The sequence below is a fragment of the Lissotriton helveticus genome, chromosome 7 (genome assembly GCF_964261635.1).
Source record: "Lissotriton helveticus chromosome 7, aLisHel1.1, whole genome shotgun sequence".
Classification (NCBI taxonomy): Eukaryota; Metazoa; Chordata; class Amphibia; order Caudata; family Salamandridae; genus Lissotriton; species Lissotriton helveticus.
Window position 1 is genome coordinate 128205715 of NC_136068.1, and position 27185 is coordinate 128232899.

At 44.9% G+C, this 27185-nt stretch overlaps 1 protein-coding gene across 5 annotated transcripts in view; it reads left to right on the forward strand.

Moving 5' to 3' along the window:
• The window catches only part of GMEB2 (glucocorticoid modulatory element binding protein 2), a 127054-nt gene that overhangs the window by 7206 nt on the left and 92663 nt on the right, over positions 1 to 27185 (forward strand). For 4 of the 5 annotated variants that reach the window (XM_078651690.1, XM_078651694.1, XM_078651692.1 and 1 more), the window contains exon 2: positions 12474 to 12656. In XM_078651690.1, the coding sequence (XP_078507816.1) occupies positions 12526 to 12656 (131 nt within the window). In that variant the 5' untranslated portion in view covers positions 12474 to 12525. Of the gene's footprint in view, positions 1 to 12473; positions 12657 to 27185 lie in introns of those variants that run through there. The other variant, XM_078651693.1, reaches the window with a different exon arrangement.

Consider the following 27185-nt stretch of genomic DNA (forward strand, 5'->3'; position numbering starts at 1 on the left):
TCAACCAAACCATGAAGGGCATGATTTAGGGTCTAACAAAACCCATGAGGCGTAAGTGGGACGTATTCTGGAGATGCCTTCTCTTTGCGTACAGGGAGGTGCCACATAAGTGTCTAGGGTTAAGTCCCTTTGAGCTTCTGTATGGTCACCCTTTGAGAGGACCTCTGAGTTTGGTAAAGGAAAGCTGGGAGGCAGCTCCCAGGAAAGCTTCCCAGGGTGTGTTTAGTTACATGCTGGCCTTCAGAAACCAAACTGCCCGCTTCAGGAAACTTGCTCAGGCAAACCTGGAAGCAAGCCAGGAACAAATGAAGAAGTGGTATGACCAGAATCCCCCTCTGGTCGAATTTCAACCTGGGCAGAAAGTGTGGCTCATGGACCCAGTGGAACCTTGTGCCTTGCAGGACAAGTGGACTGGGCCGTTTGAAGTGATGGAGCGCAAAAGAGATGTCACCTACCTGGTGGATTTGCGGACCCCAAGGAACCCTTTGAGGGTCCTCCACGTGAACCGCCTCAAGCCACACTTCGAGAGGTCCGAAGTGAGCATGCTCCTGTCGACAGATGATGGGGTGGAAGAGGAGAGTGAACCTCTCCCTGACCTCCTGTCTACCAAGGAGCACGATGGGTCAGTGGAAGGTGTGATCCTCTCCCATACACTGACCACAGAGCAGCAGAGCGACTGTCACCAATTGTTGGGATCGGTTGCCCCACTGTTCTTCCTGACCCCAGGTGTTACTCACCGGTGTACCCTTGACGTGGACACCGGTTGACAGCCCTCCTGTGAAGCACAAGATTTACAGGTTAACTGACCGGGTCAAGGCCAGCATTAAAGAGGAGGTCTCTAAGATGTTGGCGTTAGGGGTGATCGAGCCTTGGGCCAGCCCAGTGGTCTTGGTCCCAAAGGCTGCTGCACCCGGTGCCACTCCAGAACTGCGGTTTTGTGTGGACCAACGTGAGCTCAGTGCAGTCACCAGGACTGACGCGCACCCCATCCCCAAAGTTGATGAGCTCATTTATCGGTTGGGAGCTGCCAAGTTCCACAGCACGTTTGATTTAACGTCTGGGTACTGGCAGATTACCTTGACCGATAGGGCCAAAGAGAGGTCCGCATTCTCAACCCCATAAGGACATTATCAGTTCCGGGTGATGCCATTTGGATTGAAGAATGCCCCTGCCACCTTTCAGAGGTTGGTCAACCAGGTGTTGGCTGGACTGGTGATTTCAGTGCCGCATACCTGGATGACATCGCAGTGTTCAGTTCCAGCTGAGAAGAACACTTGCAGTACCTCAGGGAAATGTTGAGGGCGCTGCAGAGGGCAGGCCTCATGATCAAGGCCAGTAGGTGCCAGATCGGGCAGGGTTCTGTGGTGTACTTGGGACACCAGGTAGGAAGGGGCCAGGTGGCGCCCCTACAGCCCAAGATTGTCATCATTCTGGCTTGGGAGCCCCCCAAGACCCAGACAGAGGTGAGAGCCTTCTTAGGTCTCACCAGGTACTACAGAAGGTTTGTTAAGAGCTATGGCACCATTGTTGCCCCCTTGACAGAGCTGGCTTCCAGGAAGCAGCCCAAGAATGTGATCTGGACTGAGTCCTGCCAGAAGGCTTTTGATGCCCTGAAGGCCGCCATGTGCACAGCACCCATGCTCAAGGCACCCGACTTCTCCGAGGAATTAGTCATACAGACTGACACTTCAGAGCATGGTGTGCGAGCGGTGCTCTCAACTGAATGAAGAGGGCCTAGACCAGCCTGTAATCTTCCTTAGCAGGAGACTACTCCCCAGGGAACAAAGGTGGAGTGCCATAGAAAGGAAATCTTTTACTGTGGCCTGGTCACTGAAGAAGCTGAGGCTCTACCTGTTTGGGACTCACTTCCGGGTTCAGACAGACCACAGGCCCCTCAGATGGTTAATGCAAATGAGGGGTGAGAATCCAAAACTGCTGAGGTGGTCCATCTCCCTACAGGGAATGGACTTTACGGTGGAACACTGTCCTGGCACAGAACACGCCAATGCAGATGGTCTGTCCAGGTTCTTCCGCCTTAGTGAAGAGAACTCCCAGGAGGGTGGGTGGTTCTCTCTACTTTCAGCTGGAGGGGACATGTGTTAGACTTGGCATCTTTTGGCGTGTTTCCCCTGAGTTTTTGCTTTCTGACCTCCCGGTTATGACTCTGGCTTAGTGTTTCTGCGCACTTTTCTCACTGCTGATCAGTGGTAAAGTGCAAGTGCTCCTGTGGTAAAATGTGTTGTGGATTGGTGTTTCCATGATTGGCCTGTTTGATATATGTGTCAGTCCCTAGTAAAGTGCACTGTGTTTGCCAGGGCCTGTAAATCAAATGCTGTTGGTGGGCTGCAGCACTGGGTTGTGCCACCCACCCAATCAGACCGTAAATGTAACTCCAGCCTGCCATTGCAGAGCCTGTGTGCAGTCTGGCACTGCCATGTCGACTTGGCAAGTGCACCTACTTGCCAGGCCCTCACCTTCCCTTTTCTTACATGTCCGTCACCCTGAAGGTAGCCCAAGGTAACCCTATGGGCAGGGTGAAGTGTATGTGAAAGGTAGGACATGCCCTGGTGTGTGTGGCATGTCCTGATAGTGAATTACTGCCAATTTAGTTTTTCACTATTGCAAGGCTACCTGTTCCCCATAGGACAGAATGGGGAGGTTATTTATAACATCCTATAAACATAACTGGCCCCAGGAACCAGGTAGGAAAATTAAGTTTAGTATGCCTGAACTCAAAATCTAAAGATGCATCTTTTAGTGAAGGTGATTTTTAGGTCTCGCCTACGCAGCGCGCATGCACAGCATAGGAGACCTTTAGCTGTCGCTCTGGTCATTTTCGAGCACACACTCGTGCTTGTGGCGGCATCCACCTTCCCGGAAGCGAGCAGGGGCGCGCCACAAGCACAAGTGCAGTGCTTGAAAATTAGCAGACTGCGCACGCACGCATGCACCACTCCTTCCCGAAAACAGCTGCTGCTTGTTTTCCCAAGCACCAGATTCCGCACTTTACCTTCACTTTACCTTTAACTGGGGCGCACCGCTATTAAAGTGATAGCCAGGAGCGAGCTCAACTTCTTTCAGCATTTTCTGCCAGCTTCTGTCACCGTCTCTGCGATTGCGTTCCCCGTGCGTTTTTCCCACGAAGTGCTACTTTAGTGCCTGCTTTCATTAACCCAGACAAGTCAGTCCAGTCTTCCTTGTAACCCAAATGTGCCTCCCCATTACTTGAGCCACAGCATTACGTATCTCTTGTAACTCCCTCGGACTGTTGCTCGTCCATATAATTTAGCATTTGCTGGCCGCTGTCGCTGCTGCTGGTCAGTGCTTGTTGTAAATTGCATTAGCTGTCCTCTCGACTCTCCATTAATGAGGTCCCACGACGGCGGTGTCTGCCCATTGATCACCCGCCTCGCGCCCTGGCAATTAGTGGCAGGCGCCGTGTCGCTGCCGCAAGATGTCAGGGGTGGTCACCCATTACATCCGCACCTCCGTGGCACTCCAAGCCCTCGCTTACTTCCAACTCAGCCTGACAATTAATAACCTGCTATTTTTATTTTCTTAATTAAATGAACTTGAATCAGTTTTTTTAATAGGGGCTGGGTGTATGGGCACACGCAGTTGCTACTCTTGCCTTCCCAGAAAATTAGATCGTTCAGATAGCGCCCACTGTGAAGCGAGCAGCCTCTTGACGCTATGCACTTATTGGCTGTCCTTGACATTCCAGTAGGGATAAACCTCACACTGCAGGTTTCGGATTGGCTCTGTGTCATAATGTTGTGATAAGTAATGCTGTGCTGGTGCTTCTGACTTCGTTCTGGTCCATTCATTCATTCATCTTTGCGCCAAATACGTTTTGCTTTTCTCTTTCACACCGTGTTGAACAGGGTGGAGGGCGATTCCTGCCCAAGGAAAAGGTGCATGTCTGTTGAAACCAAATGTCATCAGCAAGGGGATGGGTAGTCAATGCTTTAGTAGGCAGCACCGAGGCATGCAAACTTTTGAACTGCAGCATTACACTGTGTCATTTCTATAGCATGTCATGATGACATCATACCTCATGTCGGGCCCCTGAAGCGCCTTGCAGAAGAGGGATCGGGGTTCCTCTTCTGAGGTTCTCGGATAAGAGGGAGGTGATGGTAGCTGTGCTATCAGGTCTTGGTGGTAGCATGCATGTGATGCCCAGAGAGTGCTCCAAGCTTGGCGCAGTGGCGTTTGATCACCTTCTACGCATTTATAGTGGAAACAAAGACGTGTGAGTTTAGCAGAGCAAGTAACATATATCACCCAGTTAGGGCTGTACCCTTAGAGGTAGCCCAGTATTACATTCTAAAAAGAGACTGGACTTTATATCTCTTCTGAAATTCAAGTGAACCTGGGTAGATCTGTTTTTTTTGGGGGAAATTATTCAATAGTGTGCATGTCTGTATGAACTGTACTGCCTCAAATGCAGGTTTTATGAACTGTAAGACTTATCAGCAGTAGGGCATGGGTCTGACTGGCTGTGGCGGGCCCCGGACATTTTCCCGATGGGCCAGAAGGGTGTGGGCTAGTTTTGGACCGGTGGGGGCGTTTTTAGGTCAAGCCTGGGCAGCGCATGCGCTGCTCTGCGAGACATGCTGTATTCAAGTATGACTTGAAGCTCCGCCCACTCTCCGCCCATATTTTTCATTGGCTTGTGTCATTGTCCTTTGTAAATGCTTGCTTCTGATTCGTTAATAGGCTTGTTACTCCTGCCTTAGTATCGCCTTGTCTTTATTTGTAACCTCCCATGAGGAATGGCCCTTTTACTTCTGTTGGTACATGCTATGTCTGTAAGCACTATTTTCTTTAATTAGTTTCTCCTACTGATGGCATGACATGCTTTCCTGCACTATTCAGCGCGCCATGCGCACGTTCACTTTCCAAGCAGCCCGGGACAATGGCTGCAGCTTCTTTGAAATTAAATAGGTCTCGCATTTACAAGAGTTTGAGCTTTTGCCATTGCAAATGACAATGCCTTTTATTTATGTGTTAATTATTAAAACAGATAAATGAAAGGCATTGTCATTTACAATGCCAATATCTTGAACTCTCACAAATGTGAGACATATTGCATTGCAAATGTTTGCTACATTCTGTGTTTGAAAATAGCACTTTTAGAAAGTAGGTAAGTTCTTGCCTAACCATCCAGTGTGCCTCTGCTGGGTTTGTGGATTGACTATCTGGGTTTTGGATGACAGGGGCTGGGGAGCAGGAGTGACTCCGGATAGTCTAAGTGGGTCAGGAAAGGGGGAGGAGATTTCCTTGCAACTGAATGGGCCTGGACTGCCTCTGATAATGCCGTCTCCACCTCCTGCCAGGAAGCCACACCAGAGAAGGCAGGACTGGTTTTGGCTGGGCACAGACACTCTGTGCCTAAGAGATCAATGGATTTTGGAATATAAATATTGGGGCCCATACCCCTGAACTTTAGAACTCTTTTGGACCAAGAAGACTGCCAAGAAGAAGAGCCAGAGAAGCAGTGAGGAGGAACTACCACTTTGCTGTGTGCTTTCCTACCTAGTTACCAGGGCCAGTTATGTTTATAAGATGTTAGAAACAACCTTCCTATTCTGTCCTATGGGGAACAGGTAGCCTTGAAATAGTGAATTCCTACCAATTGTGTTTTTCACTATCAGGACATGCCACACACAGCAAGGCATGTCCTACCTTTCACATTCACTGCACCCTGCCACAGGGGCACATAGGGCCTACCATAGGGGTGACTGACATATAAGAAAAGGGAAGGTGAGGGCCTGGCAAGTGGGTGCACTTGCCAAGTCGACATGGCAGTACCAGACTGCACACAGGCTCTGCAATGGCAGGCCAGAGTTACATTTACGGGCTGTTTGGGTGGGTGGCACAATCCAGTGCTGCAGCCCTCCAACAGTATTTGATTTACGGGCCCTGGCACACTCAGTGCACGTTAATAGGGACTGACTCATGAATCAAATGGCCAATCATAGAAACACCACCCCACAACACATTTTACCACAGGAGCACTTGCACTATACCACTGATCAGCAGTGAGAAAAGTGCGCAGAAACACTAAGCCAGAGTCATAACCGGGAGGTCAGAAAGCAAAAACTCAGGGGAAACACGCCAAAAGATGCCAAGTCTAACAACCGACTGCTACTGCAAAGTGTCAGGAGCCAAAACACTAATTGATCTTCCTTCTGCTTCCAACACAATACAGCAAGACGAAAGACTGATAAGCTGCCCATGTCCCTTGTGTTAGAGAGTGAGGTTTCCATCTATCAAGTATTGTGCTGTTCTCCTTTTTGATAATCAGAACCTGCTAGATAACCACTAGTCTCATTTCCAAATACAAAAGCACTAGCGTAGAACTTCGGTACATACATACAAACTGGTGCAAGGCTGCCATTAGACAGCCAAGAACCAGAAAGAGGATGCTTTGGTATAGATTCATTTATGAACTGAAAATATACTACAGCTATCCTTATAAATCTCAACTTGGCAGGAACTAGGGTGAACCATAACCAGCCAGGCCATGGTCCCCTGCAGACACATTGCTACGGGAAAAACCAACTTAGACAGACTTCACAAAGCTTCTAAATTCTAAGATGGGCAATCACTAGGGCCCAGATGTATGAACGTTTTTAGCAGTCGTAAATGGAGATTTGGACCGTTTGTGACCACGAAAACTGCTTTTGTAATGTACTAACCCTATTTTACAAATCGGTAACCTATTACTGACTCGCAAAAACGGCTATGCCAGGCGCTATTATGAAAGGGCATGCCAACACCGGAATGCGGTCCCAAAACGATTGCAGTTTACCACCTACTTCTACTATTTTTTGTGTTACACGTCAGGGCTATCCCCTCTGGCCCTTACTATTCCTGCTAGCCTTGGAGCCCCTAGTACAACATTTACGATGCGCTATGACAACATATGATATTCCGGTTGGCTTGGCAAATCACCCCGTGTCGCTCTATGCCAACGATATGTTATTGTACTTTAAAGACCTACGTATGGATATGCAACCTATAGCCTCTTTTTTTCAAGCAATTTGGGCAAATATCCGGCCTACATCTCAACACTTCAAAATCTGTGGCATACTCCTTTTATGATACTTATACTTCACCCAGTCTCCAGTTCGGTCAACTGCAGTCAGGGTAGAACCAATAACTTTTAAATATCTGGTCATCCATATTTACAGAACCACTTCTGATACCATAGATGGAACTGTGGTCCGAACGCTAAAGTCCCTAAAATTTCAAGTGGTGTTCTGGAACACCTTCCCACAGATGACCGCTAGTCGACTGGCTGTATCTAAAATGGTCATGCTACCCAGACTCTTATACCAATTTGTTAACCTCCCTGTAGCCCTTCCAGCATGGATCTACAAAGCACTCTCCACATTACTAACTTCATTGCTCTGGGGACCGAGTCGACATAGATTGTCCTTGCCAAAATGCAGTTGCTGAGCACCGAAGGGGGCATGGGGGCTTGGGATTATAAGGGATACTGTTTAGCCGGGCAATTACAATGGTTGGCGTACTGGCTGGCCGACCATAACTTATTCGAAATAGGTTTCTCTCCTGAGCACTTAAAATTTGTATCATTACAGACATTACTATGCCCCTGTGCAGGACGGGTAAGCGATCCTACCTTCCTTCTCTTTATAGCACTCCCATTACTGGAAGCTGGCACTGAAATATTCCAAAATGCCCACCCCATATGCCCCAAATGTTCCGCCGTGTGGCCTAATAACCTTGCGGGGAATGTTATCAACTACTAAGTTGTGGAGTTGGGTGGAGGCCGGAGTTGAAACAGTGGTGGATTTACTCCTAGACCGTAATGTAATGCCCCATGATGAGTTTACACAAACTAATGCTGTTCCAAGTACACTGTTCTTAACTCGCGCTGCAATTACACATAACATATGCTGGCACTGGTTGGTGGACCAGAAGGAACCCCCTACCTTCCAACTACTGCAAGCACTACACATAATGGGTTATGGGAGCCATCTGGTTAGATGGTTATACCGGGGGATACGTATAAATATGGGCATTTCACTATTGTCCCTTCACCAGAAGTGGCAAACTGCGATAGCCAGGGAATTCACTGAAAGAGAATGGACGCAGATCCTAGAACATCCCAGACGAGTCTCCCGCAATGTCCAACTTAAATCTATACAGTCGCTAATGCTACACAGGGCTTACTTAACACCGCAGGTAATACAAGGCTGAAAGAGAGATGCTGCAGCGCGAGGAGTTTAAGGGACTGAGGAAAAAGACGGTTTCAATGTAACGGGCCCAACTTTTAGAAAATGTCAGGGTACATACCGTAGCCGAACCTGAAGATTGAGGGACTAGCAGGGCCCCCCCTCCCCCTTTGTGTTTTCAGCCTGTGCCTAATTGCCTGGGCACCTGTTAAAGATAAGCATTATGTATTGAATTGATCATGTACCCCCTCCCTTGACATGTATCCTCTCTCTCCCTACCTCTCTCTACCCCTACTGTTCCAGCTCAGTCACCCCGTAAGGATATATTATAATACTCAGGCACTCGGAACATAGCAGCATCGCTTTAATGTTTTTGTAAGGGATTTATATTTTGTGGGAGGGGGTTGAGGGGTGAAAGTTGGAGTTATGAAACCTAATCACCTGAAAAGCATATCCAGACAATTGTATGTAACCCTCTCATTATGCACACAAATGTGAAAAATCTACTGTGATGACTGGCTTAAATATGTGAAGGAGTCCTTTGAGAAAATGGGATGTGTAGACTTATTCACTAATTCTTCTAAAATGAGCATGCAGGATAAGGCCTTGGTCAAGGATCGGCTCCTCAAGTACGCTTTGATGCTTAGGGAAGACAGAGAGTTAGCCAAACGGTCGGTGAGAGAACACCTAGTAGTTAAGTCTTCGAAGGGCATTGAACCATACCTGTCTTGCTTAAGCAGTGCCCATGATAGATTCTTGATGACCTGGTACAGGTTAAACCTCTTGCATCATGTACTAGCAGAGCCGGCAGGGTTGACATCGTCAATAGAAATGAAGGGGCCCTGTGGCTGCAACCACAGGTCTCCAAAGGACACCCTTCATTTCGTTTTATTATGCACATTTTATTCATACCCCAGAAGTCTTTTTCTGGAGGGTATTTTAAAGAAAGCCAGATTTAGACAAGTGCGTGTGGCCTTGTTATTTTTGAAATTGGCCCCAGATGTTTTTACACTTTTTTGTATCCTTAATTTTTAAAGGGCTGCATCTAGATTAAGGATCACAAGGGGCAGCGGAAGCCCATAGATTTCCCGCTTGCGTTCTACCAACACTGTGCCTTTTTAAAAACATTTTTCCTTTCTATCCGTAACTTTTAAATTATGGTGTGCTATAGGCCCAAACCAAGTTTGAAGATGAATTAGAGGGGTGAGGGATAGGTCATACGTGATGTGTAAACGCATTACTTAATGGTTGAAGTTGTATTATGCAGAACCCAGATTGATGAACTGTATTTTAAAGTATGTACCTGTAACCTTTTTATTTTTGATATATTGTATCTTTTATGGTATTGATATATTGTATCTTTTATGGTATTTCTCCATGCCAAATAAAGACTGAATTATTATTATTACTGCGATGACTGAGTCTGTTAAACATGTAATTGTACCAAATCTTGAAATTATTAACCTTGCAATTTGTTAGTCAGAAGATGTAACCACTGACAGATGTAATGTGTTTATACATAAAATGAATAACATTTGTGTAAAAAATATATATATTGATGAGGCAGGTCACTTGCGACCCCCATTGGGAATCGCTAATGTGTCTGAGACAAATTAGTACATTTCATTTTGTGAGTCTCTAATTTCGAGTCACAAAAAATTGCAATTCGAGACTCCCAGAATGAAATGTTCGTACCTCTGGCCCCAAGAGGCTAAGGAACTGGTGAACACTGTGCTCTCAAAAAACATGTAATGTTACATAATAGCTTAAAACTTGTGGCTAATATTATAGGAAAAATATAATTGTTCTTCCCTGATCAGAAGACTTTCCAGAGAAAAATATGAGTATTCTTTCCTGATTACAAGACAGTAAAGTGGAAGGTCTTTGTGTTGTTCCTATCTGCAGCAATAAACTCCTCTAAGACTGAATGTATGAAGAGAATTGTATAGCCCAGCACTATAAGTAAATACCCTCAAATCATTAACCTTAATACTTTAGTCACATCTTGAATCGTTGACTACATGGAACACATGGTGCTTAATCATACTACTGTTAAAACAAATATATAACTTCATATCCTCACTGCTCATAATTTAGCACTGTCTTTCAGTGATCATAAGGGCACACTAGTCTTGCACACAGTGTGCTAGAACATCTCTTGTCACTTATTCCTGCTCCTCTTCCTCCCCTGTAAATATTGTGTGAAACTGTCCTGCACATCTGTACCAAATACTTACAAACCACAGAGTATGTAATCCACCTCAGTTTCACACAGTTGATATTAGGATCACTACTTTCTTCCATAGGACATGCATACTTGTAATTGGTAGAAGCACTTGGGAAGATTAATATATATATATATAACCTCTTGATATGTGTTCCTACTGGATTCAGAAACAACAGTTGTATAGAAATGGTAAATGACATCAGCAGTTGGTCCATACACACATCTTTAAAATGCTTCTTTCTGGATTCAGGGGATTGTTCCCCATCTAAGATCCAGTAAAACAGAAATGTTATACTATCAATTGTTCTTGCTTTTTTAATTCAGTGGCCAGAGAGAAGATTGGCTGGGTGGAAAAAAGCATGTACTGAATATTCTGCTTAATTAGGCTTCTAGGAATCCACTGACTGTACCTTGTGCATAATCGGTTGCACAACTGCTACTCTTATTCCCATATTTGTTAAGCATTGTTGCACATTAACCTATACCTGGTGTAAATTCCCTGCTCCATGACAAATAATATTAATGTATAGTTGTTGGTATTCATTGTACCAAATTTGCACTCATGTAACTGAAAAAGAAATAGCATGCAGAAACAGTAATTGGCATGCAGTTACTATTTGAGCACTGGTTTGCATGGGCAGTTGCCATCAGGCATAACTGATAGTAATTGCCCATGCAAGCTTGGAGCGAATGCTAGTGGCATTTATTTCCTAAAGGAAGCTAATATAAACCCAATTGCAAATTGGATTTGCACCCCGTTTACCATTAAACGGACGGGTCTAAAACCCCCCTAAAAAGTTGTCACTTCACTTTCACCCATGAGGTGACTGTACATGATACAATGCCACCGACTCATTGCCAGTAATAAACAAACATTGCTGAAGATTCTGTAACATCTTCAATTCCCTTAGGATGGGTAGAGGTGGTATGTGTGATTTTGTCTACATGTTTTGAGCATCTAATTATGCGTTAGTGTAATTGGCTACAGCTGTGAAAGTGGGGTTACAAACTTTGTATGTGATTGAAACCTATTTTACTGCTGTTAGAGTAGCTGTCCTTCAGAACAAACCCACAGGGTGACCCCTAATCATAGGCATAAGTTGCTCCATTTTAAATTCATTCATAGAATCATGTGACCCTTAGCCATATTTGACCCTTCTAAGCAAACTAATTGCCCCAAGTGTGACGCCTTGAATGCCGATTTTGCTCATATGTCCTGATCCAGCCCCTACATTTTAACATATTGGCAGGAAGTGTTTGCTGTGTTAGCTCAAATAATAGAAACGCCTCTGGCACCCTCGCCGGAGTTGGGACTGCTGGGGCTGGTTCACCAAATCAAACTGTGCTACAGGCGCTTTACAGCGATTGCCTGATTACTGGCGAAGTGCGAGATAGCTACTCTCTGGGGAGCTAGGGCTCGCCCAACCAGGTCGGCCTGGCTCCGGAGTATGGCGTATTGCAATGTTCAGTCCGAGATCTACGCCTCACTCCAGCCCCTCTGACATTTGGTGCATGTATCGCACACACCTGCAGCGCACGCTTCACTCGTCACAGGCTGCTTCCACACCACCGGTCCCCCCTCATGCTGAGCAGATTATAGTCAGATCTTCTGATGCACTTGATAGTTCGATGCTCCCCTAAGTGCATCTCTCACGGCTACAGGATGGCTACCGCATATGCACTATCGACACCGCCAATGGTATTAGACCGGTACTTCGTACAATGTTGCTCACGGAATCCAACTAACTCAATGAGTCACAAGTTGTGTATTATTTTTTATAATTGCATATAAAGTTATATTTTATTTCCGATCTGCACGGTATGACTGTCTCTCTGCACTACTTTAACATTCTCAGTACTGCTTTGACCCATTATACGCTCCATGATATGCAACGCTGTAGATCTGTCATACATTTGATTTGATGTTAGTGGTGTCCTTGTGATGATATGTCATAACTCTTTATTTTCCAATAAAACAATTAAAAAAAAAAAGAGTAGCTGTCCTTGCTTCACTAACATCTTTTCTTCACTTTGTACAGAAATCCAGCTGCGTGACGCACATTGTCAGCGCTGTCACAGCGCTGACTAACCATGGCTACCCCCGACGTCAGCATGCATGTGGAGGAGGTGGTGGTGGTGACCACACCCGACAATATGGTTGATGGCTCAGGGATGGAAGATGTGAAAACTGTATTGGTAGCTACGAATATGACGCAGCACCGGTGAGACACAGTCTTTATTTTCCTGCATAGCTTGGATTGGGGAACTTAATCAGAATATCCTTTGCCGAATGAGTATGCACCTCATACCATGGCCCACTCTGTCAAAATAATAATGCATCCTGGATTCATGTGAATAAGACGCGTTACAATGCAAACTTTTACAACACAGTTTTTACATCGCAACATCCATTACAACACATGGTTTTACAACGCATGCCATAACACATTTTTAGAAACTAAATTTACAACGCATTCCATTACAACGCATTCCATTACAACGCATACCATTACAACACATAATACTTTTAGGGCAACAGTAGTGTAAGTGTTGAATGTGTAGTGGTAAAAATGACTATTTCCGCTCCAGTGAGTGCAACAGTAGGGTAAGTGTTGGATAGTGTAGGGGTCAAAATTACTCTTCCCACTCCAGTGAGTGCAACAGTAGGCTAAGTGTTGCATAGTGTAAGGGTAAAAATTACTATTTCCCATTACTTACCTTTTAATGCGTTGTAATGGCATGCAATGTAAAAGCTGTTGCGTTGTAATGACTGCGCTATAAGATAGTGCGTTGTAATGGTTGTTTCCCGAATAAGAGCTTCTATGGTTGTTGTGAGGGAATAATTAAATGTTCATAGTATGTGTGAATTATAAATTATTTGGGCTACGTGTTTAGAATTATTAAATTTCCTTTATAAACAAGAATATGCCTCATTCTGGTGCAATTTATCAGATAACATTATATGCTCTAAGCACTGTATCCAAAAAAGAAGTGTCTGTGAGCAACAACATTGTGCATTATTGGCCCCTTTGAGGTTAATAAAATGCACTGCATAATTGTTCAGTATATCTTGTAGGTCGCTGTAGTTGATAAGAATGTTGTCTTTTGTGAACCACTGTTTTGGAATAATTAAATGTGCTGTACAACTGAGCGGATTCAGATCCGATTAATCAAATGCTCCTGACAAGTGAGTGTGCTACGTGCAGTATGTTTCACATTAATTAAATGCACTGAATAAGTGAGAATGTTATCATCGGAAGATCATTTCCAACCAATGCGGTGGGTGATGGTGAGTGTGCCGCCATGGGTGTGGAACGAACATGCGTTTCTTTAGCACAGCAAATCGCACAGAAAGGTAAAAAATTGCTTACACTTTACAGAGCCCTACTGTGCAAGGATGCACTGACACATTTCCAACAATCCATCCTAGCTAATTTTAATATATATTGGCATTTTACACCTGGGACACTTAGAAAATGACTTGCAATTTATGTTTTTGCAAAAGGGCGGGAGGTTTAAAGAGCTAAGAGAAACATATTGAATGGCTTAAGACAGAGATTGAGATGGGAGAAATACACCTTCCACATGTATGGAAGGAAGCAAACCCATCTTAGGGAATCAGTGGCAGCTAAGCAACAGGACTGCTTTGTACAAATGGAGTATAAATATAGGCATGCCTAGCTCTTGGTATTTCTACCTAGGATGCAGTATGGCTGCATCTAAGCAGGTCCTGGTTTTTTCCCACCTGCCACTTCCGGTAACACTCGCTGAGTCCACACAATCCATCCGTGCACGTGTTGACGCCCTCTATCAAGACTGGGAGGTAACACTCTGATTAGAGATCCTTGCACAGAAATCCCTTAAATGGCTTTTGTATCGCAGACTTAGAGCGCCACTACATGCGATTCCTGGGTTTCCGCCACAGACTCCGCCCTCTTGTGATAATATAATATTGAGGGCATTTTGTTCTAGTCTGTCTCAGCTTGAGTGGCAGTTTCAAGTTAAGTGAACTCTGTCCATGCCTTTTTGGTGTCCGAGAGGTCTCCCAAGGGCGTTAACGGGTTGCTTACACATGTCTTAGGGAGGTAACATATTTCTCCAGTGTCTAGAGATAGTTTAGGTATGGTGCTGTTGGCTGTCTGGATGTTTGTGTTTGGTGTGGTTTTGTGGTGCATGGTTGTGTGCAACATGTTAAAACCCCATCTGGCAACCTACCATTGTGTGTGTTGGATGCATGTGTGGTGTCGTGTCTAGTGTATACTATTGAACGTTTGCAGGTGTTTTTGCATAGTGGAATTGTTTTAATGTTTTGTATAGGATTTATCAACAGAGTGCAACCCAAACCAGAAGGGCAACAAAGCACTGATGATGTATGCACTAAAAGCTTGTAATCATCCCCTTAATGTCTATAGTGACCTCATCAGAAGGCTCTGCGACCTTTTCAAGGCTAGGCTACAGCGTCTGCTCTACGCTTACACCAGATTGGTGATACTATAATTGTAACAGTAATCGCAGTAAGTCACATGAGCAGGCCCAATATAAAACCTTTAAACGTGTAGATTTTACATGCAACCATGGGCTAAGAGTGACCAACTTTGGCTAAATCTCACAGTTTCATTTTTAAAGTCGTGTGGGTTGGTCTGATACTAGGAAACAGAGCAGAGCTGAAATACTCTTGTTAAAAAACAAAACACCATTTTTAAAACTAGTTATGCTGAATCATATGTGTCTGACTGCTTGCTAGGAGTGGCTGCTTTAAGGTTTTTTTTTCCTGTGCCTATTTCTAATTGCAGTTCTGCAACAACATATGCTGAGAAGCGAGCCTGTCTGGATATGATATGAGTCAGGCTGATTAGCTTTTCTTTTTTTCTCTCTCCATATTTTATTTGTTGGAGGCGGAGTGAAAGAGGCTTTGGGCGGAGGTTTGCTTGTGCATTGCGTATGTCTTTGGAAAAGCTTTGCAGGCACATTGGGCGCGCTCTGCACACATATCGAGGCGAAGAGCTGTATGATACAAGACTGAATGATTTTGTAGGGATTTCTCGTCCCCAAGGACTCTGTGCGCAATCTGTACACTTGCTCCTGTTTCATATTTTTGGTTTTCATGAGGAATAACTGGTATTTAGGGAGTAGTCAGTGTGCATGGTTGTATTTATGTGGTTGGAAAACGAGAGGAGAAGATCTTGCCTAGAGGTATTGTTGTTCATACAGACTGAAAAAACTGGGTAGGGCGTCCATTGTAGCGCTAAGATGGCTTGCCAAAGAGGAGTTGTCAGTCTAGCATGCTGGTTTCACTGGGTAATACCCTCAGAGACCATAGATCATGCTGATTACATTGCTTTACTTTGTAAATAGGTATGATGTCATTATGTTGTGGATTGTCCTTCTGTAGACAAACCGCATCTCAAATGCTTTAAGAGTGGATATGCATACACTCACTTTAAATGCTCTAGATATTGTCCTGACCCAACATCCCCAGGGGAAGGACCCCACCGTCCCTCTGAGGTTGCAGACATCACACCTCAGGTTGGTCTTGGATGCGTTGAAATTGTTTTAGCGGGCGTCTTTAGAATTTGGGTCTAATTATATTCTGATCCGCCAGTAGTAACATTGTATATTGAACCAAATTTGGAAATTCTGATACTTCAGCAAATGATTGCAGGCCTTGTCCACTGTATAACTTGCACTAGTTTTTATCTCCGTAGCTAATTTCAACACCCTATGTGCTCCCACTCATCTGGTTTAGCGTAGCAGTAATCAATATTTTTGTCTGTCTGCGAAATAATAATCCTAGGACAACCTTTGGACAACACATTTTGACAGGAGACCTGGAAAAATACATATTTAAAACTCGTTTTTCAGCCAATAAAGCATGTATACCTGTTCACCTGTGAGGACCCTGATAAGGCCTACATACAACTTGCTTCTTGGGTTCCCAAAAACCTAGACATGTAATTTTCTTTGAAGCCGAGTGTTTAAACAAACCCAACCGGTCTTGGTTCATTAGCTCATTTACAGTGCACTGATAACTAGGCTAGCTGAAAGAACTTGTCAAAGTCCGTGTGATCAGTCTAAGAAAATGTAGTATAACAAAGTTCATAGTTTGTATGAAAAAGACCACTACACAAACAAGCATCGGCAAAGGCAATTGGTCCAGACTTCGGGACCTATTGGCTTTCACAGTTGTTTATTAGTGAAGCTGTACAGCATCCCTAATGCTGTGCGGCATAGCTAAAGAAAAATAAAAGAAGCCCATGGCACAGCTGCTTGCATAATTTTGTAGGCATGCCACCCATTCATACGCATCCCTACCAAATGATGCAGAAGCCTTTTTAGGTCTCGGCTATTATATCCCGCAGGGATTAATAGCCAAGTGTGTAGAAGGCGAAACAAACTCTTGAACAAGCACGGATTACGTGCAGTTCATGTGATGCACTCGTGTGAGACGCGCGTGCACAAACCCATCAGCCTCGCACCGCAATGGAATGCTGCCTCCCAAGCTGCTCCCCCGCCTCCCGCCATCAGACTTCATTGCAATGCGCTCCCGCCCGCCCCCCTACAGCAATGCCAAGAGTTTGTTTTATCGCGTTCCCTCCCACCGACTTCAAAGGAACGCCGCTCCCCTGCTCCCCGACCCCCCACGCAATCCCGAGAGTTTGTTAATCGAAATTTTTTTCTGTACAAATGTTAACCTTTTTTTCTGCCAATACTTAACAATAAGAAAATAGGTCAAAAGTGCCAGAGGAATACTGTCTTATTTGAACTTCCCAGGCGGCTCCAGTATCACGGGACCACTTTCTGGTCTTTTAAAAGCAAACACTTTTGGTTTCCCATTGCGCGGATGCTCCTGTAATTACGCTCTTGTCTCCGATACTAGAGATAAGAGATTAACCTCTTCCATGCGTCGGACGGCCGGCGGCCGTCCGACGTCACGGTGGGCGTGTGCGGAGGACGGCCGGGGGCCGTCCGAACCACGCCCATGCCGTAAATCACCCGCACCGCGGCAGAATTTTCACCGCGGTCAAGGGGTTAAAGAAGGACACCGACTCTGGCGCCCCTCCTGGACTCGAGAGACATCCTCTGATGCGCGTTTTGTTCATTGACGTATCTACAAAGCACTTCCCTTTCTACCAGGGTGTCTCCACTGATTCCAAAACAGCATCACAACTGCAGCATATAAGGGCACTGTGTCTGTGCAGGAGGCAGCCAGCGTCAGCTCTAATAGCCGTCACTGTCCCCTGTCAGCCGCCACCGTTTCCTATCCGTGGGAGTAAACTTCAATGATTCTAATAATATTCAGTAATAATACCTCCGCCGTTTCTCACCTGAAAGTCGCTCTTCACTCAGACGAGGGGCTGTCTCAGGCTGGCTTATAATAACAAGCTATCCCCTAAAGGATAACTGCCAGGCCACAAAAAGTATTTTAAATTAAGTACAATTGTATTCACTTCCCACTATTTTCCTTTGTCTTGAAAATGTCCGTGAAAGCAGATATAGCCACCTGCGAACGTTGTTAAACAGGGAGCGTTAAACACTTCCGAAATGTGCTCAAAATCTCGGATGCCGCTCGAGATTCCCATTGAAGCAAAGTCACGTGGGTGAACATATGTGAGATCACCAAAAGTCAACACATTGCTAAACATTATTGAATGGGCAACAGCATTGTTTACACTCGGTGGAATACTGACTGCAGGTTCTGCCCCTCTAACTTGGACACTGTATCATTGCAAAATGAGTAGCAACCTCATGGTTTCTGCAGAAACGTCTTCAAGAGGGTACAAGACAGTGCAGATACAGGAGGCTCGATTCGCAAAAAAAAAAAATCATTTATGTACACCCATACATGTTCTCCTATGCACAATGGTAAATTTTCGACTTTTTGGGAACTCACAGAATATGCCATCCACTCAAGAGCCATATTATAGCCCAGTCAGGAGCCACAGGAGGAAGTATACCACTAGAATAACTTTCTTCTGCATTGGATAAACTTTTGAACGGTCTTCCTTTTGAAGAAGTTTCAGAAGTCGATTCATGAGGTGTTAATGCTTAGTTTATGTATTTATTTAAACTATTTTGAAAGGACTGGCTTTAAGTATATGTCCACTTCAGAGCACTAAACTTTTCAGAACCAAATAAGCTTCTCATGTGGGGTCAGCTGCGACAACGAGTCCATAAGCTGAAAGTACCTAGGGTCCAGCACCATCTTAGCCAATGTCCAGAGTCTCCACCACATTGCCTCGATACTCACGGGCCGATGACATTTGGGGGCCTTTCAGGGCTTACACTCTGGCTAGCCGCCCAACTGCCGACTCTCAAGTTGAAGAGGGCATTGTTCTAGCCCGTGTGGGATAAATACTCTTTGCACCACACTCACCTATTTCGTTACCGCCTACAGAATTGCTTTCTTAAATGCATGTATGTGCCTGGATTAGATCGGTTGGCGGGAGGGATATGCGTGGGCAGTTGGGGACAACCTATGTATGGAGCATACATGCCATCTGGACTACACCCTCACACCCCCTCACCCTCACACCCCTTCACCCTCACACCCCTTCACCCTCACACCCATCACCCTCACACCCCTCACCCTCACACCCTCACACACACCCTCACTCTCACACCCCCTCACCCTAACACCCCCTCACCCTAACACCCCCTCACACACCCTTACTCACCCTCTCACCCTCACACACCCACTCACCCTCACACCCTCTCACCCACCCTCACCCTCACACCCTCTCACCCACCCTCACCCTCACACCCTGTCACCCTCACACCCCTTCACCCTCACACACCCTCTCACCCCCACCCTCACACACCCTCTCACCCACCCTCACACACCCTCAGCCTCAAACCCCCTCACCCTCTCACACCCTCACCCTCACACACCCACTCAACCTCACCCCCTCACCCCTCACACACCCCTCACCCTCACACCCCCTTACCCTCCCACCCACCCTCACCCCACACCCTCTCACCCTCCCACCCACCCTCACCCCACACCCTCTCACCCTCACACCCCTTCACCCTCATACACCCTTTCACCCTCACCCTCACACACCCTCTCAACCACTCTCACACACCCTCACTCACCCTCACACACCCTCACCAGCATAGCATAACAAAACATAGCATAGCATAACAAAACACAGCATAGCATAGCATAACAAAAAAATCATAGGCTAGCAAAACATAGCATAGCATAACAAAACAAAGCTTAGGATAGCAAAACAAAACATAGCATAACAAAACAAAACATAGCACAGCAAAACACAACAAAGCATAGCACAGCATAACAAAACACAACAAAACATGGCATAGCATAACAAAACAACGCATAGCATAACAAAGCATGGCAAAACAAAACATAGCATAGTATAACAAAACATAGCATAACATAACAAAACATAGCAGAACAAAACATAGCATAACATAACAAACCATAGCATAACATAACATAACAAAGCATAGCATAATAAAACATAGCATTGCAAAACAGTAAAACGCAACAAAACATAGCATAGCATAACAAAACATAGCATACATAACAAAACATAGCATAGCAAAGCCTAGCAAAACATAGCATAGCATAACAAAACCCTACAAAACATAGCACAGCATAACACAACAAAGCACAGGATAGCAAAACTAAACATAGCATAGCATAAGAAAACAAAGCATAACATAACAAAACATAGCATAACAAAACACAACAACACATAGCATAACAAAACATATCAAAACACAGCAAAACATAGCATAGCTTAACAAAACACAACAAAACATAGCATAGAAAAACAAAACATATAATAGCATAGCAAAACATCGCATACCAAACACAACACAAAATAGCATAGCAAAACAAAGCATAGCATAATAAACCACAACAAAACATAGCATAACATAGCAAAACATAGCATAGCATAACATAGCAAAACATAGCATAGCATAACAAAACACAGCATAGCATAACAAAACACAGCATAGCATAACAAAACAAAACATAGGATAGCAAAACAAAACATAACATAGCATACAGCATCACTCAACACGACCACAGCATCACTCAGGGGCACCACAACATCACTATGCGCTACCACAGCATCACTGAACGCCACAGCATCACTCGTTCGCCATCACAACATCACTCAGCCCCACCACAGCATCAATCTGTGCAACCATTCAACAACACCTGGTTCAAATATGTTCTCTCAATGTTTCAAGCTTTATTACAAATGTAACAAAAAGATGTTAATATTTCACTTCTGTTCTTGGATTGTCGTCACAATAAAATACACTGAACATAATCTTCACAAAAGTTATTTACAAAAGTTTAGGCTATTGCCATTATAAATTACAATAACTTTTATTTAAGTATTAATTATTAAAATAAAATAAAAACCATTGTTATTTGTAATATCAATACATGTAAGTCACGTAAATACAACACATATTGCATTACAAATGCTATAGGGTCACATTTGCGAAAGTTATAACTATTGGCATTGTAAATGACAAAGTCATTAATTTCGCTATTTTCAAAAACAAAACATAAATACAAAATTTGTCATTTACAATACCAATAGCTCAAACTTTCCTAATGCGAGACCTATTGCATTGCAAATGCTTGTTTCTTTTGTTTACTGATCCAAGATGAATTAGTAAATATAAAGGAAAACATGCAAAAGTGTTTCTTTTTTTAAGTGCAGTGGGCGTAAGCAAACCGGTGACGCAGAAGAAATATAAAGGGCTGTGGGTGGAAGCAACAAAGGTTTTCGGGTGGGGCAAGCAACTTAAGGATCCTGAAAGGGAAGAAACGTGATGAGCAAGGGAGCAGAGAAAAAGCAAACAGGTGAGAGAAGCAGATTGGCGAGAGAAAGCAGCGTTGAGCTGGGGGGGGGGTAAAAAAGTGAGAAAGCAATGCGGGGGAGAAGCACACACGGGTGAGTGCAACATTGATATGGGCAGGGGAGAATCACACTAGTGAAAAAAAGCACCACGGAGGGGGAGAGAATCACACAAGGGTACCATCTAAAAAACACATGCTCTCTCATGGAGTGCTTAAGACAAAAGAAAACAGTAGTTCCCTAAATGGGAGCAGTGGAAAGTCACAAGCAAAATGACAATACTCCAGGGAAGAACAAACACAAGATGGAAAAGGCAAACTAGAGTAGAGTATAAGAAGTAGACAAATGAGGGGGGCGGTAAAGCTAACCAATGGTAAGCAATGCGCAGGCTGCAAGCCTCTCTGTGTTCTTGATAAGCCCACAATATGTCTTTTGCAGTCAGACAACTGTGCTGTCTGGTAGGCTTGATGTAAAAATAGCTACTTACCTAACAGAATATTAGAGACATTGAACAACCAAAGATACATTTTCTTTTTTCTTCAAGAGCTCATACCCCCCATGGTTTCACCCCTCTTCAGCCAGGATAGCTTGATTACAGTGGCACAGTGGGCCCAGGACCCACCTCTGGGCATACCTGGCGCACCTAGGGGGAGAAAGCAAAAGACACACAATTGATGGACGGAATGCAGAACAAATCAAAACATTCACTCCAGTCAAGAGACCTGGGTTAAATCCATCATTCTGCAGACTGGAAGGGTAGTGGTAAGACTGCTAATTCAACTTTGCCATGTAAACGAATGGCAAGCCCCCATCTCCCTACACAATGTATGTAAGTCTCCCCTAAGGAAGGCCTTTAAAGCCCCGAGACAGGGAGCTGTATATTATTAAGTAGGACATGTTTTTTTTATATATGTCTTAACAGCAACACTTCTACATTGTCATTTTTCTGTGGAAAGGCTAGTAGCCCCATTGGCTAACACAGGGTTACCAGCTGACCCATAGGTCTGGCTTACATATGAGTAAGACTACCTTACAGTGCCCACACTGTAAGGTATCAAATTACTTGTGGCATTAAACCCGACCTGATGCTCAGGTCGAATTTAATACCGCTATTAAACAAATGCAACTTGTAGAAAGTTGCCACTCTGTGACCCAGTTGTCCAGTAGCCTTTTACAAGGCACTGGCCAACAGACCGCATTTTGGGGAGTACTGTGAATGTCTTCTAGGCTTAGGAACAATAGCAGCCTGCTACAGGGGGGGGGGATTACCTCCCCTTCCCAGGACGCCTCCCCGGGTGTTAACCAAAAAGATAAGCTTCAAAGGCGAAGCCGCCTTGGGGGCAGATGGCATTTACACTGCAGATGGGCTGTCATTTGTTCAGGTAGACAGGCTGGTGGCAGGGACATAGAGGGAAACCCAGTACCCAATGCGGTTTTCCTCTGGGTGTGTAGCCCTCAGGTAGCCACGCCTCTAGGGTTGGCTACCAAGCTTCTGACATCCAGGGTCCTTACATCTTGAGAGGGGACTTTGGAATTGCTAGATGTCACACATAGCCATGGAAAAGATGTGCTCCAACCCAAAAAAGTGACTCAAAGTAACAATGAACTGACCCCCTGGAACCTGCACCAGAGTTAGCACAGCTAAAGTAGTCAACATCGGCAAGTTTCTAGCCCCCGCAGAAGATTTGATGCTAGCTGCCGTTGGGCACCCCCAGCGAATGATCCTCAACGGCCAAAAGTTGCACCTGAGTCAGCCGGACCCAGGAGTGTCATCGGAGTCCAGATTAGTCGCGCAAGAGAGGCACCAGCCCCCACCAAAGAATTTTGCGGGGGCCGCTGTACACGGAGATCGGTAGCCCAGCCACAGCTGGCCTTCTATGGTCTCAAAGAGGGCTTCGAGGGACCCCAACTTCTGTGGCCTAAGTTGCCCAACCTGACCCGTCGACCGAGCAGTTACCGCAAAGGCATCCCTGCCGACTGCACATCACCTGGAGCATCCTTGAGTATGTTCATCTTGGATAGCCTCAGTACCAATCCATTATTGTCTATGGCGGTCATGTTGTAAAGTGTGGAACTAGACTAAAAATCACCCTCCTCTCAGATGATCTCCCTGTCAGATGTGGTCGCTGTGCGCCCAATCCAGGTCGGAGTAGTCTAACTAACTTTTACAAACTTTTCAAACTTTACAGTTACCAATGCATGTTTGTGTTTGGATTAAAAATTAAGATTTGGTTAAAAATCTGTATCTCAGGAACCCCCCGGTGGTATTTGCTCATCTTGGACTCTAAAATCAATTAAAATATAATCTACTTTTTTAAGTTGGTGTTGTATTTCTTTCATGTTGCGTGGCTTTCTCATGTCAGTGTTTGACACTGTTAAATGCTTTACACTAGTTCTTTTGTTTAAACCTTGCTGTTCGAAGCCATAGCTACCCAGGGTTGAGCTTTAGGTTGTACGGATGGGCCTGAGTGGCCGCAAGACAGTTTTTGCGAGTGTATTCCATGGTAAGGTTTAACAGCCATACCATAATACACCCAAATCCTCACACCGTGTCAATCAGGTTACAGAGCTCAAAATATAGCCACTCAACAGGAACCTTTTAGCAACGCTGTCCTGGGGTTTAACCTCACTTTTGAGCGTGTAACTGAGCACACCCCTTTAGCACTTGACCCTCAAGGGTGCAGAGGAAATGCTCTAAGATTCAAAGTGGACATTTTTCTCCTCTCCTCCACACCCAAAAGCGAGACCTGTAATAATGAACACTTGGAATGTCCAGCAGGGGACTTCAATTCATATCTGTCAGGTAAGCTCTTTCTAACCCTCCATCCTGTGCACTACTTGGATGCTGCAAGTCCAAAATGGGTTCCAGTGTGGCTATGGTCACTAGTGTCACACAAGCTCAACGTACATCCTATACGCACACAGATACGTTTATATACATGACTTCCCTGTCCCACATGGATGGGTGCAGGAACCAGTTGCAGGGGACTGGAAGACCACTTTAAAAATGTGGGAGAAATACCACTTTAAAAAATACGGGAGAGGTTGGTAGGCATCTCTCCCAAGAAGGATCAGGTAAAAAGACCTGCCTTGCCACTGTAATCTTCTCCATATCATCACTTGCATTCATCTACATCCTGGTGAGTTGACCATAGTCCTGCTCAGTAGGTAGATTGCACATAGTGTGCCCTTCCACACCATAGAGAACCACTCTGGGTCTCCATCCGTGTGACAAATGCCGTAGGACAGACGCTTGATCATTGTGGGGGTTGAGGTAGGGGGTCAGTTAATCTACATCTTGCTTTGATAAACTCGAGGAAGGAGTGCATCTTAACCAATCCTTTTAGTGGTCCTTTCTCCATCACTTTTTGTGGTTCTTTGTATTTTTTTCATTGGCACAGTGAGCATCACAAGCTGTTGTAAACCACTTTGTTTGACCCACTTCATCAGTAAATAAAAGTGACACAATCAGAAACACCCAGGGCTACCACAATGGTGATTGCCTGCTTTTTAATACTATGGACCAGAACTTGTGGGTTGTGGAGGCTTCCATAGGGGTGATTTACTAATATTTAAAAGGGATTTTTTACCTTTCAAAAAAGGTCATTTTGACAGGCCGCGGTGCATTTTTTGCACTGTTACAGTTAGGCTACAGCAGTAGGTCTGAAGCCATGCTTGCTCTGCCACTGTAATGGATGGCAAAATAGGTACTGCAAAATAGGCATGGCAAAATAGTCCTGTGTATCCATCCACCCATCCCCATGTGCTTTGCGTAATTAGTTAAAAAAAAACGTAATAGTAATGGACCGGGTCCCAACGTTTTTTCTTGTGAGCCATCCACCAAAGTTGCTGGATAGAGGATTGACAAATACTAAAGCTGCCTATTCTTGATTCCACCTCATGTCGCTTTTTTCTACCACTTGTCACTTCCTATCTCTTTATCTTGCAGGTTTTTTAATTCTGCCTTCCATGATGGAAAGGAAACCCCTGTTCCCAAAAATTGGTGCATGTGCCCATCCCCTGCAACCACCTAAACACATTAGGGACTTTATATGCATCCATATTTTACCCACACCAGCACATGGCCCCTTCAGGTACCCTGCAGGGGGGCCCCTCAAGGTTCGTTACGCCACTGTCTTAAGGATTTAAGGGGCCCGGGCCAAACATAATTTGAAGCCCCCTGCTTGGAACAACTCTGAATTTATTATCCATTTTCAGCTCGTTCGAACCTTAAGCAACTATGGTCTGATCATCATTGACAAACCTCTGTCATTCAGGGGGGCCCCAGTCAGTGCAAAGCCTTTGTATATTTATGAGATATTGGACACCAGGGAGCCCCTTTTCATATCGTGAAGGTTGCCCCATCATTTTTACGCTATGCTACTGTCTGGGACTGTCCTGAAAGCCTAATGATGGGGCCCCTAGAAGGTTGGTGGCCGTGGGCTAGAGCCTACTTTGCCCATGCCTTAAAACATCTCTGGACAGCCATCCATTTACAACCATCCACCTCATGCACCCGCAGTCATCCAACACCACGCAGCCTTCGATCCATCCATCCATCCATCTATCCATCCATCCAATATTCACTTGTTGTCTTGTGCCCTTATCAATGTGTCTTGTATCAATGCACATAGATGTGTGGAAGTGTACCGGAGTGCATATTGGGTGTGTTTCTGTAAGCGTGTGCGCACGTCTGGATATGTCTGTGCATTTAGGTTCCTGTTTGTGTTCTTTCTGTTTATGTTCTTTCTGTTTATGCAGCCAAACCCATATTACAAAACGATAAATGGCCATTTTGACATAGAACACAGATTCCTAAAATTAGCAGACCTATTGGCTTTGCCAATGCCTGTTCGTTCAACGAGGTATTGGGGATGTGAGGCATGTTTGCAGAAGAGCCAGCTCGGATGCCGCCCACATCTTTGTCATGGCAACCGGGCACTGGCCTGTCAGGAGGAGGACTGGTTGAGCTCCCTGCTGGGACCTGGCCAGTGGGCGGCGCAGGATCCGTCTCCTGCTTTTCTCGCCTCCTTCCACTTTCTTTACTTCATCGCGTCTTCCTCTTCCTCCCTTCTCTTTTTACTGTCTCACGTGGGCAGGGCGAGAGAACCCCACTGTATCCGAGGAGTGCACATACAATTTCATTTAATATCTGTGAACATTTCTTGGTGTGCCTACGAACAGGGCCAGATGTAGGTAGGCTCGGTATATACCGAATCGGTAAATGAGATGTAGGAAGCACTGTAAACAGTGCTTCTGGGGCTAGATGTAGGTAATTCCGATTTACCTACTCTTAAATACCGAATTTTACCGATTCGGTATTTAAGAGTAGGTAAATAGGAAGGAGGCAGATGTAGGTAATTTTAAATTCAGAATTACCGAATCTGTAACATTCGGTATTTACCGATTCTGTAAATACAGAATCGGTATTTCCCATTGATTCCTATGGGCTTCAAGGCCCATAGGAATCAATGGGAAATACCGATTCTGTATTTACAGAATCGGTAAATACCGAATTCTGCAAGGGTGCAGGGGGTGTCACTTTGACACCCTCCAGCACCCCAAGTACAGGCTTGTGTGACATGTGGCACACATACATGCCCTAAGGGCATGTCTGTGTGTCACATTGCACAGGTGTGCATGCACAGATGTGCATGCACACCTGAATTCGGTATTTTACCACCCAATAGGATTGGGTGGTAAAATACCGACTCTTAAGGGCCTGTGGCACTGTAAACTGTGCCACCTACATTTGGAATTACAGAATCGGTATATTTACTGATTCGGTAATTTACCGAATCGGTAATTTTACCGAATCGGTAAATATACCGATTCTGTAATTTTCAGCCCCCTACATCTGAAAACCCTATTACCGGTCGGAAACGGCCGAAATCGGCCGTTTCC